The sequence below is a fragment of the Gopherus flavomarginatus genome, chromosome 23 (assembly GCF_025201925.1).
Source record: "Gopherus flavomarginatus isolate rGopFla2 chromosome 23, rGopFla2.mat.asm, whole genome shotgun sequence".
Classification (NCBI taxonomy): Eukaryota; Metazoa; Chordata; order Testudines; family Testudinidae; genus Gopherus; species Gopherus flavomarginatus.
The window spans coordinates 11,199,140-11,211,258 of NC_066639.1; the positions used below are offsets into that span (position 1 = coordinate 11,199,140).

Genomic DNA, 12,119 nt, shown 5'->3' on the forward strand with positions numbered 1-12,119 from the left:
TATAGATCTCTATCCTCGTCCCCCCCTTAGTCATCTTTTTTCCAAGCTGAAAACTCCCCTCAGTTTTATTAATCTCACCTCACACGGAAACTGTTCAGGATTCCTAATTATTTTGGTTGCTCTTTTCCGTACCTTTCCCAATTCCGATATATCTCTTTGAGATGGGGGACCAGCTCCAATATTCAAGATGTGGGGATACCATAGATTCATAGACAGGCAATATTATATTTCTGTCTTGCTAGCCATCCCTTTCCTAATGTCTGCCCAACATTTTGCTCGCTTTTTTGACTGCCAATGCACATTGAGCAGATGTTTTCAGAGAAGTATCCACAGTAACTCCAAGATCTCTTTCTTAAGTTGTAAGAGCAAAATTTAGACCCCATCAGTTTAGATGTAGAGTTGGGATCATGTTTTCCCATGTGCATTACTTTGCATTTATCCACATTGAATTTCATCTGCCTTTTTGCTGCCCAGTCACACAGTTTGGTGAGATCCCTTTGTCACACTTTGCACTCTCTTTTGGATGTAACTAACTTGAGTTGGTTTGTATCATCTGCAAATGTTTCCATCTCACTGTTTTTACCACTTTTTCCAGATCACTTAGGAGTATGTTGAAGAGTGCTGGACCCAGTACAGACCCCAGGGGGACACCACTATTTACCTCTCCATTCTATAAATCAGACCCTTTCTTTCTTGCCTTTGAACCATACCTATCCCAGAGAGGACCTTCCATCTTATCCCATTTTGCTTCAGAGCCTTTGAGGAGAGACCTTGTCAAAGGTTTTCTGAAAATCTAAGTATATTACATCCACGGGATCACCTTTATCCACATGCTTGTTGACTCTCTCAAAGAATTATAGTAGATTTGTGAGGCATGATTTTCCTTTACAAAAACCATGTTCATTCTTCCCCAATGTAAGCAGGGGCAGACTCACCTGGAGGCACCTCCTGCTGATCATCTTGGGAATTAGCTCTCCAGACATCAGAGCGCCCACCGCAGGCCAGTGATCTGCCTCACTGCAGCTGGCCCCCTGTCCCTCCCAGGACCCCGGTGCCCCATTTAATCTGGCAGTACCCCCTGGCAGTACCCCTACAGTTATGGGTCTCCCCATCCTAGGGGAACCTCCACTCACTATCCCCACTTCACCTCAGTCTTAGCTACTGCCCAGTCTCCATCTAGCCCTCATTCACTGGGGCAGACTGCAGTATGAGCCACTCATCACAGGCAAAGGGGGTTTTGGCCCTCAGCTGTTTACTTTAGAGTAATGTGGCCCTTGCCGCTTTACGAGTTGTGCAGGTCTGGATTAGGGCATTGCGCCACCCTGTGGGCATTTCATGTCCCTCCTCAGTTTCCCATACCGACAAAATTTCCTTTGCTGTTCAACGAACAGCAAAATCTTTCTGTGTCTCTAGTTTGAGCCGGGGCATTCAATTCCATTGAAACCTTCTCTCCTGCAATGGCAATGGTCAGACAGAGGGGACGTGGCCACCTTCAGCAGCTCTGAGAATGAGATAGTTACTCTCCTCTTTCTTCAAACTGCTGTTGTTATTCCATAAAACATGTACCATGGAATAAAAAATTGAGTTTAATCCAGACTGAGGAAAGAAAGGAGCCACCAGCTCCCCGAAATATCTCTGTGCCCCAGAGAGAACCTGCCCCTGCTAATGGAATCACTGATGTGCTTCAGCTACAATGGGGAAAGTATCGGCTCTCATTGGGGTAAAGGTCAGTGGTAGAGTGTTTGACTGAAGATCTAGGGGTCCTTGCTTCAAATCCAAGTGCCCTCTAATAAGCCTGTTATTTTCTTATTTTTATTTTTGAAAAAAGGGAAAACATTTTCATTTCCATTCTCCATTATGTTCAGGAGCTCCACTATACGGGGATGCTTGAAATGAATGTAAACACTCAACATTTCACTGTCCAAATGCATAAAAATCTAGCCAAGCTGACCATCAGCTGAAAGCAGTTCCAATCCTCTAAGTGTAGAGTTTATGTTTTCATCCATTAAACAAAGGGATCATAGGAATGTACATTTGCAGATCCCTCCTGTCCAGGGCTGTGCTGTGCAGAAGAACAAGAGCCACATCCAGTTGGAGTTCAGGAGTCTGACAAGCAAAGGCAACTTGGTGCAGGATAAAGTCACCAGCACTTTGGCTCCTTCCCATTCAACCAGCAGCTGGGCCTCCAGAACAAGGCATGAGAAGATGACAGTGGCTGTGAGCAGGAAAATAGCCCCCAAGAAGCTGGCTAAAGCTGTCAAGATCCTCAGGAAAGTCACCATGCCCATGTCTAGCATGTACTGACTGCAGCAGGGACCAAAAAGGCAGAGAAAAGCCCTCAAAAGTTGTAAGCTGCCAAGCCCCAGAAGGTGATCAAAATCCTACCTAAAATCAAGACAGGATAAGGCTAATGTCATCTCCAAAGCCAGGGCTAAGAAGGTAACACTAAGAAAGAAGTGAAGAGATTTCCATTGGGATGACTCCTGCTCTTTTATGATTCACCATGGACCACTCAAAGAGATCAAAGTCCTGTAGGACAAACAGCCTCATGGACAGTATAATGAAGTGGTGGCAGCGGAGAGAGGTGTTTCTCTTCCAGAGGGGAAGTGCTGCGTTTTGTGTAACACCTGCCAGGTGAGTGGTGCACTGACAGGACAGCTGCCCATAGCTCGCACATGAGCTCATTCTCTTCGATCTGCTTCTGCCGTTATTTCAGAGCCTGTACTAGTGGGAGTGTGTCCCTAGCACTTCACCAGCTGTAGAAGAGGCTCTGTCTGCATCCCAGCTCTGATTAATCCCACTTTTTAATGTATTCCTACTGCGATACTTTCCCAGTTCTCTGCCTCATTCTAACATTCCGGTCAGAGACCGACTATGGGGAGGAATGGACTAATTTGCGTGACATTCAGTAAGTTGCCATAGTACGTGACTGAAAGCTCTGCTGGAGGTGGGCAAGAGTCTGTTACACACACAAAATAGCTAAGCTTAATCAAACTACCTGCTACACATTCAAACCTTCCTGTACACACACAATAGAAATTGGGGCACTGAGAAATGGCAACTTGCCTTTAACACAGATCATTGTTTTCTGTACATCCAGAGGCATTGAAATAGAAGCATACTACCTTTCAACAGCTGCTATTTCATGATCGGCAGCAAAGCCTGTCAATTTACCACCCATAGAGCTGATTGTTTCTAACTGCAGGGTTAGCCAGACCATTCAGTAACATTATCGCTCTGTTTACAAAGCCTTTGGTTAGTGACAAATCATAAGACTTATCCCTTCCTGCTGTAATTCCACTGACTCAAGTGTTCTCTTTCCCCAGTTCTGGTTCCAAGAAAAAAAAGAAATTAAACAACCTTCAGAACTAACATGCTGTGGGAAACTGGAAATGTTCATAGCTCAACTTATTCAGTTTCTTCTGTGTCTTGTGTATGTCTATCTGCTTCGTGTGTGTGACCGGTGGGGCTTCTTGTTTGCTCCAGGCAGGTTCAACCCTGTCAGATTTGTCTGTGGGGAGGGGCGAGAGAAAACAGACACCCTGGCCTTCCAGGTTGGGGTTAGGCAAAGGAATAACAACCCTGTCCCATAAAAAACAAAATATGTTACAGAAACAGTGGTAGGAACAGTGCTAGAGAAACTGGTTAATAATCACAATGCCCAGGCTTGAAGCAATCGGAAATACAGAATTCAAAAAGCAAAGCTCAGGGAAGATTTGGGGTTTATTCTCTGAGCTTAGCCATGTGCTATAGCACAGGGAGCACTTTTGGAAGTCTCCCATCCCACAACTGGGGAAAGGAAAAGGATTCTGAGGTTCTAGCACGGATTGACGGAGGACAGTGATGGGGAATAAGGGACTCCCTCTGACCTACCCTAACTATGTCTGTTGTTACAGAGGAGGAAATGACTTTTTTCCCTATCCCCGCCCTCTTCCTGCTCTTTGTTATAGTTCAATATATTTTAAGTGCGGAAAATAATAATAAAAATATCTGCTCTCCAGCACAACCTGAAGCAACATCAGAACAAATGGGAATGAAACAATTTGTTCCCCAAGGGAGAACTCGATGACTAACAATTGCTTTGAAATGGGGGAACAGGATAACCGTGATGCTCAGGGTTAGTTTAGACTAGGAAAAGTGATGGAGTTTAGGTCAGGTCAAGGGGAAAGCTAATGCCAACCACTGCACCTGGGCTGCATCTGCACTACAACTTTTTACACCAAGATCACTAACTTGAGCAGCCAACGCCATGTACAGTCCTAGTGGATGGAAGGCACAGGTAGTTTTTGCCTCAGTGTAGCTTGTTGGGATCAAATCTCTCTCCCCAACTTGGAACTCATGAACATTGCTGGCTGGAGGGACACACACTCCTATGATTCAAAAGGAAAGGAGTTGATAAAAAAGATCATAGGACTGACCCCAAAGAAGGATGAGCTGAAAAAGGCAGAAGGCGGCTACTTATCTGGTGGAGCTGAGACACCACGGTGAAGACGATGCAAAAATCACTATGTGGGAATTAGCTAACGTGATTTTTTTAAAAAAATTCGTTTTTGCCAACACTAGTCAAGGGATTTATTACAATTCTCTCTGCTGTGCATTTTCTGATGTCTAATGAGCCTGGAGCACTGATTGAAGCTTTGCCCGCACTCAGAGCATGTGTAGGGCATCTCCCTTTTGTGGATTCTCTGATGTGTGATAAGGTTTGAGCGCTGACTGAAGCTTCTGCTACACTCAGTGCATGTGTATGGCGTCTCTCTTGTGTGGATTCTACAATGTGTGTTCAGGGTAGAGCTCCGACTGAAGCTTTTCCCACACTCAGCACATGTGTAAGGCGTCTCTCCTGTGTGAATTCTACGATGTGTGTTCAGGGTAGAGCTCCGATTGAAGCTTTTCCCACACTCAGCGCACGTAAAAGGCGTCTCTCCTGTGTGGATTCTCTGATGTCTGATAAGGTTTGAGCGCCGACTAAAGCTTTTCCCACACTCAGCGCATGTATAAGGCATCTCTCCTGTGTGGATTCTCTGATGTCCGATAAGGTGTGAGTGCCAACTAAAGCTTTCCCCACACTCACTGCACGTGTACGACGTCTCTCCTGTGTGGATTCTCTGATGTCCGATAAGGTGTGAGCGCCAACTAAAGCGTCTCCCACACTCAGCGCATGTATAGGGTGTCTTTCCTGTGTGGATTCTCTGATGTTTGATAAGGTCTGAGCTCCAAATAAAGCTTTTCCCACACTCAGCGCACGTATAAGGCGTCTCTCCTGTGTGGATTCTCTGATGTCCGATAAGGTGTGAGCTCCAACTAAAGCTTTTCCCGCACTCTGAGCATGTGTAGGGCTTCTCTCCTGTGTGGATTCTCTGATGTCTGATAAGGTATGAGCTCCAACTAAAGCTTTTCCCACACTCTGAGCATGTGTAGGGCTTCTCTCCTGTGTGGATTCTCTGATGTGTGATAAGGTGTGAGTGCTGACTGAAGCTTTTCCTGCACTCTGAGCATGTGTAGGGCTTCTCTCCTGTGTGGATTCTCTGATGTGTGATAAGGTCTGAGCGCCAATTAAAGCTTTTTCCACACTCAGAGCATGTGTAGGGCGTCTCTCCTGTGTGGATTCTACGATGTGCATTGAGGGTAGAGCTCCAACTAAAGCTTTTTCCACACTCAGTGCATGTGTAAGGCTTCTCTCCCGTGTGGATTCTCTGATGCGTGATAAGGTCTGAGCTCTGACTGAAGCTTTTCCCACACTCAGTGCACGTATAAGGCGTCTCTCCTGTGTGGATTCTGTGATGTCTGACAAGGGTAGAGCTCCAATTGAAGCTTTTCCCACACTCATGGCACCTGTAGCGTGTCTCTTCCAAGTTGATTCTGCCACTTGTTATAAGGTCTGAGAGGCTACTCAAGTTTCCCTCTGGCCTCCCCTGAGTCTCACAGGCTTTTGGTTTTTCTGGGAGTGCACAACTCCTGGAAACATTCTCTTTGGATCTTCCTGATAACATTCCATGTGCTTCTCTTCGCTCAGCATCTTCCTGATGGGGTTTCTCCTCCTCATTCTCACTCACCATCCCATCACCTGATGGGAGACCGGGAGAATCCAGACACAGGTCACTACCTGCACCGGAAAGAAAGAAAATCTCAGAGAGAGGAATGGAAAAAGGGATGAACAATCCAAAATGTGTGTGGGAGAGATCAAACCTATCAGGAGCTGATTTTCCCCAAAACCTTCCCCAGAGGAGAGAGGAAGGGATCAGTTTTGGTCTGCATCTCACGAGAACACTCAGAGGAAAGTGAGATCGCGGAGCGACCTGCTGTCAGTTGTCAGCCAGAATAGGAGGGAAGCCATGAGTGACATCTGCCATAATGATTTCACATCTGCAGGGAACAATCCTGAACTGGGAGAGCTCACAGGGTCTTTGTAGGGCATCCCAAATGTTTCCTGCATTCCCACACAGTTGTTGAGTTGGTTTAACCAAGTCCTCACCTGTGCAGGCAGCTCTTGGAAGCACTCCTTTCTCAGAGCCCTGGAGGTCTGGGACCCACGGCTCTTCCCCTCGTTCCACCTGGGAGATTATATCAGGTTTGGAAACTGGAAACCCTACTGCAGGCAAAGAAAACCAGGGAGGTCAGTAGAATTTGTGGGATACTTGTCACAAAGAATAGTCCATGGTTTTAACCCCCAGCTCATTGTTAAGCAGTAACATCCCAAGGCTAGCTTCCTGGGCTCAAAGAGGCAGGAGAGTTATTATGATTATAAATCATATTAATTACATTAGTGCTAAGGAGCAACTAACAGTGGGTCCCCATTGTGCTAGGACAAGTAAAAACACAGAATAGTAGATGGCCCATGCCCTGAAGAATTTACAATCTAAATACACAAGACAGACACAGAATGGGATAAGGGACAGAACCCACTGTTAGAATAGAGATATTCAGGCCTGCCTGCCAAGCCTATAGTTTAAGAATTTAGGGGTATTTTTATCACTTAGCTACTTACAGGAGTATGAAAACAAAGAATCAAAATCACTGTCTGTATTTGTAAGGGACTTCTCTTACCGTGACAGTCTGAGGCCTTGTCCTTAGACTAAGGCCTTTGGCTAAGCAGCAGGGGCAGCCATAAGCTGGGAAGCAAAGTGTCACATCCTCACATCCCAAACCAGTCACACTGAAATAAGGTGCTATTGAGCTGTTAGGGATGATCCTGTCCTGCTAGTGCCCAGCACTACCAGATAAAGAAACAGATCTTAAGATGGTTAAAGAAAACTTAGTTTGATAGCAGCCTGGTTTGGCAAGAAATCACTACTCAATGCTTGTGGTTGTGAAACTCTCATTTTTGTATTCTTTTATCTTTATGGCCACCGCTTTACAATGTTAATCAGTCTGGTTCTCTAATTGTTTTTGTCTGCTGTATAATTAATTTTGCTAGGTGTAAGTTAATTAGGTAGTGTGATACAGTTGGTTAGAGAATTATGTTTCAATGTGTTAGGACTGGTTAATTAAACTTCAGTACAATGATTGGTTAAGCAAAGGTATAGCTGAGAATATTACTATATAAACTGAGTCAAACAGGAGGGGGAACAGGAACAGGGAACGAGGAAACAGGGCAAATGCTCTGAAGCATCAGAGCTCATAGACTCATAGATTCTAGGGTCAGAAGGGACCAATGTGATCATCTAGTCCGACCCCCTGCACAAAGCAGGCCACAGAACCCTATCCATCCACTTCTATAACAAACCCCTAACCTATGCCTGAGTTATTGAAGTCTTCAGATTGTGGTTTGAAGACCTCAAGCTGAATCCACCAGCAAGTGACCCATGCTTTACGCTGCAGAGGAAGGCGAAAAACCTCCAGGGCCTCTTCCAATCTGCCCCAGAGGAAAATTCCTTCCCGACCCCAAATATGGCGATCAGCTAAACCCTGAGCATGTGGACAAGACTCACCAGCCAGAACTCAGGAAAGAATTCTCTGCAGTAACTCAGATCCCATCCCATCCAACATCCCATCATCGACCACTGGGCATACTTATCTGCTGATAATCAAAGATCGATTGCCAAAATTAGGCTATCCCATCATACCATCCCTTCCATAAACTTATCAAGCTTAATCTTAAAGCCAGATATGTCTTTTGCCCCCACTACTCCCCTTGGAAGGCTGTTCCAGAACTTCACTCCTCTAATGGTTAGAAACCTTCGTCTAATTTCAAGTCTAAACTTCCTAGTGTCCAGTTTATACCCATTTGTTCTTGTGTCTACATTGGTACTCAGCTTGAATAATTCCTCTCCCTCCCTAATATTAATCCCTCTGATATATTTATAAAGAGCAATCATATCCCCCTCAGCCTTCTTTTGGCTAGACTAAACAAGCCAAGCTCTTTGAGTCTCCTTTCATATGACAGGTTTTCCATTCCTCGGATCATCCTAGTAGCCCGTCTCTGAACCTGTTCCAGTTTGAATTCATCCTTCTTAAACATGGGAGAGTAGAACTGCACACAGTATTCCAGGTGGGGTCTCATCAGTGCCTTCTATAACGGTACTAACACCTCCTTATCTTTGCTAGAAATACCTCGCCTGATGCATCCTAAAACTGCATTAGCTTTTTTAACGGCCATATCACATTGGCGGCTCAGAGTCATCCTGCGATCTACCAATACCCCAAGGTCCTTCTCCTCCCCTCTTGCTTCCAACTGATGCATCCCCAATGTATATCTAATCTTCTTATTATTAATCCCTAAGTGCATGACCTTGCACTTTTCACTATTAAATTTCATTCTATTACTGTTACTCCAGTTTACAAGATCTTCCTGTATGATATCCTGGTCCTTCTCCGTGTTAGCAATACCCCCCAGCTTCGTGTCATCCGCAAACTTTATTAGCGCATTCCCACATTTTGTGCCAAGGTCAGTAATAAAAAGGTTAAAGAAGATTGGTCCAAAAACCGATCCTTGAGGAACTCCACTAGTAACCTCCTTCCAGCTGGTAAGGGGGACACGAGGAAAATGCTCTGCGGTGTCAGAGCAGATAAGGGGGACACGCCACCGAAGACCCCAGGTCTCCTGAATCCTCTGGGCAGCCCTGGGTGACAGTCATTCTCTTGTCTCTGTTGGGTATTAGATTGATGTAGGTTACTCCCAGCGAGTCCTAAATGACCCATTCATATCACCCCATGACAGCTACGTAACAAAACACCTCACGTCTCCTGCTCTTTATAATCATAGCAATACCAATCACAGCAGGAAACTGAGGTGTGTATTGGCATCATACAAGTATCACCCAAAGTCCCACCTCTATTTCAGACACACTGTTCACAGCCCCTGGAGAGAAAGCAAAGCACAGGAACTGGACGTTAGTCCAGCAAAAACAGTGGAGGACAAGCTGCAATCCCCACACACTGGTCACAAATGAGAGGCATGTGGGTCCCTATCCATAGAGAGGGGCTGGCTAGAGGCCTGATACCTGAGGGGCCATTCCTTGAGCAGACCATGGAGGCAGGTCAAAGGCTTAGGTACCCCTGACCTGTGACATTGCAAAAGCACATTTTGGGAATTAGGAAATCTAGTGACTCAGGTGAAATGGGAGGAAGAATTAAACTCCCCCAGTGTGAGGAGAAAGCTGGGGAATTAAACGCTAACATTCAGGAGCAACAGCCTCTAATTCTTCTGGAAAAGGAGAATGTAAGAAACAAGAACTGGTCTACGCAACCTCAGGAGGGACAGGCTCAAAGATCCAAGGAGCCTGGAGGGAAGACAGCTTGTGGCTGCTGTAGATGGGGAGAGGGGGGATAAAACTCTCTCCAAACTCTCACTCTTCTTGACCCTGCCCTGATTTTATGATCTATGAGCTAGTCTCACGTCTTGTGGGCAATTTTATACTTGCTAGAGGTAAGATGCCATGATCAGAGTATTGCTTATTATTTTGGTACATGCGTGGAGGTAAAGAAGTGAGCATGAAGAAATGGGTTATTAAGGGCAGGTCGACATTACAGCCGGGATTGACGCTCTGAGATCAATCTAGCCGTGGTCGATTTAGTGATACGATTTAGTAAACGTAGCCTAAGCTTGCTACAGTTCAGGGTCTTATATTAAGTTGAGGCTTTGCGAGAGTGGTTATGCTGAAGTCTAGGATTTACCTGAGGTTTGGGTAGGGATTCAGGGTTAAAGGTCTGGGATCCCCCACAGCTCTAGATCCCCAAACCTCTCCTCCCTCCCAATGACCCACCCAGCCCACTTCCTGGGTGCCCTTCCTCCACACTCCCCTCTCCTTCTTCCCATTACTCGCAGCAGGCACCACCTCCTGGCGCCTTGGGAGCTTCTTGTGTTCTCTCCTCATCCCTTATTACCTCCTCCCTCCCTGCTGCCTGCTAGTGTATGGGAGATAAGGAAAAAAAGGGGGACAAAGAAACTTGTCAAAACTTGGATGATGAATAAAGGTATAAAGTTATTACTGCTCAGGTTCTTTAGAGACCCCACATCTTCTAATAACCCAGGGGACAGGCCTCCTTACCCAGCGAGGTCACCGTCTCATAGTTCTCCTGCATGACATCCCTGTAGAGGGCTCTCTGAACAGGGTCCAGAAGAGCCCATTCCTCCCTAGTGAAATACACAGCCACCTCCTCGAAAGTCACTGGATCCTGAAAAAGAAAGAGTCCAACACTCAGGACCTGCTGCCCCACTCACAACCCCACTATTCACGGAACAGCAGCACCAGGGAAATGGAAGCTCCAGGAGGCACATGTTAACAGAGTCCCACCCCACCTTGCCTAGAGCAGCCAGGAGGAAGAGAGAACCTTTGTGTCTCCTGTGACGAACTGGGAAAGTTCTTAATGGTTTCTCTGAGTACTGTGTTGGTGCCTCAGTGTTCCCATGGCAGTTCTTAAGTATCTGGCAGAGCAAAGGGCCAGTGCACCTAAATGCCTGACACTCTGTCTCCTAGCAACTGATGGCCTGGGCCCCTCCTCTGCAAAGGTGCCAGCTGAAGGTGTTGAAGACAAAGGAATCAGGTGACCTCCTGACCCGGGAAAGGGGCTGGACAGAGAGGAGGGGCTGGGAGGGGTTGTTAGTCTGGAGCTGGCTGGGGTCAAGGGTGGAAGGTAGACCTGGGGGTCTGGCTCACTGCCCCCCAGAATGGACCAAGCCAAGGGGTCCGGTTCGCTGTATCTACAAGCTCTGTTTTAGACCCTGTTCCTGTCATCAAATAAACCTCTGTTTTACTGGCTGGCTGAGAGTTACGTCTGACTGCAAAGTGGGGGTGCAGAACCCGGTGGCTTCCCCAGGACCCCGCTGGGGTGGACTAGCTGTGGGAAGCACACAGAGGGGCAGAGAATGCTGAATGCTCCGAGGAGAGACGCAGGAGGTGAAGCTGTGTGAGCTTCTTGCCCTGAACAAGTCTGCTCCAAGGGAGAGGAGGCTCCCCAAAGTCCTGACTGGCTTGGTGGGGAGCAGTTCCAGAGCATCGCCCGGGGACTCCGTGACAACTGGTGGCAGCGGTGGGACGTACTGCACCCCTGAATGGCGCTGCTTGCAGTAAGTGACTGGGAAGCAGTAAAACAAAGGAGGGATAATGAGGACCAGGCGTGCTGAAGGCTCAGAGAGGGATGGTTTCAGGAGGTAGTTAACCTCTGGGAGTGTGTGACCAGCGAGAAGGACTGTTGAAGTAATGGGGTCCCCCTGAGGATTGCAGCAAGCAGTCTCAGGGGCGGAGGAGCTTGCCGCTCGACCTTGGGAGAGAGAAGGATCTTTGCAGTAGCAGGGTTCCCCTGGGGATTGCAGGAGCAGTCCCAGGGGTGGAGGAGTCTGCAGCTCGACCCTGGCAAAGAGGTGGTAATCATGAGAAGGGCTGGCACACCAGGGGTTCTTCCTGGAAACCATGGGGGAGCCAAGAGCACACAGGCCTGTGAGTCCTGAGCCACTTGGGAACAGTGAAGTGATGGCCTATCACCATCTCCTTAAGAAGGACCTTGTGATCCTGTGCACAAAGAAAGGGTTACGCACGGGGAAATTCACTAAGGTACAGTTAATCGTGCAGTTGGAGAAAAAGGACCGCTCTGAGGAGCAGATTCCTGGCCCAGATGGGGCTACAAGAGAATCTGAGAGCAGCTGGAGCATCAGCCAGGCATCCCTGGGAGTCTGGTCCCCA

At 47.1% G+C, this 12,119-nt stretch overlaps 1 protein-coding gene across 1 annotated transcript in view; it reads right to left on the bottom strand.

The window, feature by feature from the left end:
* Positions 1–2,861: 2,861 nt before the first annotated feature.
* LOC127039738 (gastrula zinc finger protein XlCGF57.1-like) overlaps positions 2,862–12,119 on the bottom strand; it is a 188,901-nt gene continuing 179,643 nt past the window's right edge. The window contains exons 4-7 of the mRNA XM_050933596.1: positions 10,488–10,614; positions 6,473–6,589; positions 4,730–6,103; positions 2,862–2,941 (exon numbers count right to left, since the gene is read on the bottom strand). Coding sequence (XP_050789553.1) covers positions 2,862–2,941; positions 4,730–6,103; positions 6,473–6,589; positions 10,488–10,614 — 1,698 coding nt within the window. The remainder of the gene's footprint in view (positions 2,942–4,729; positions 6,104–6,472; positions 6,590–10,487; positions 10,615–12,119) is intronic.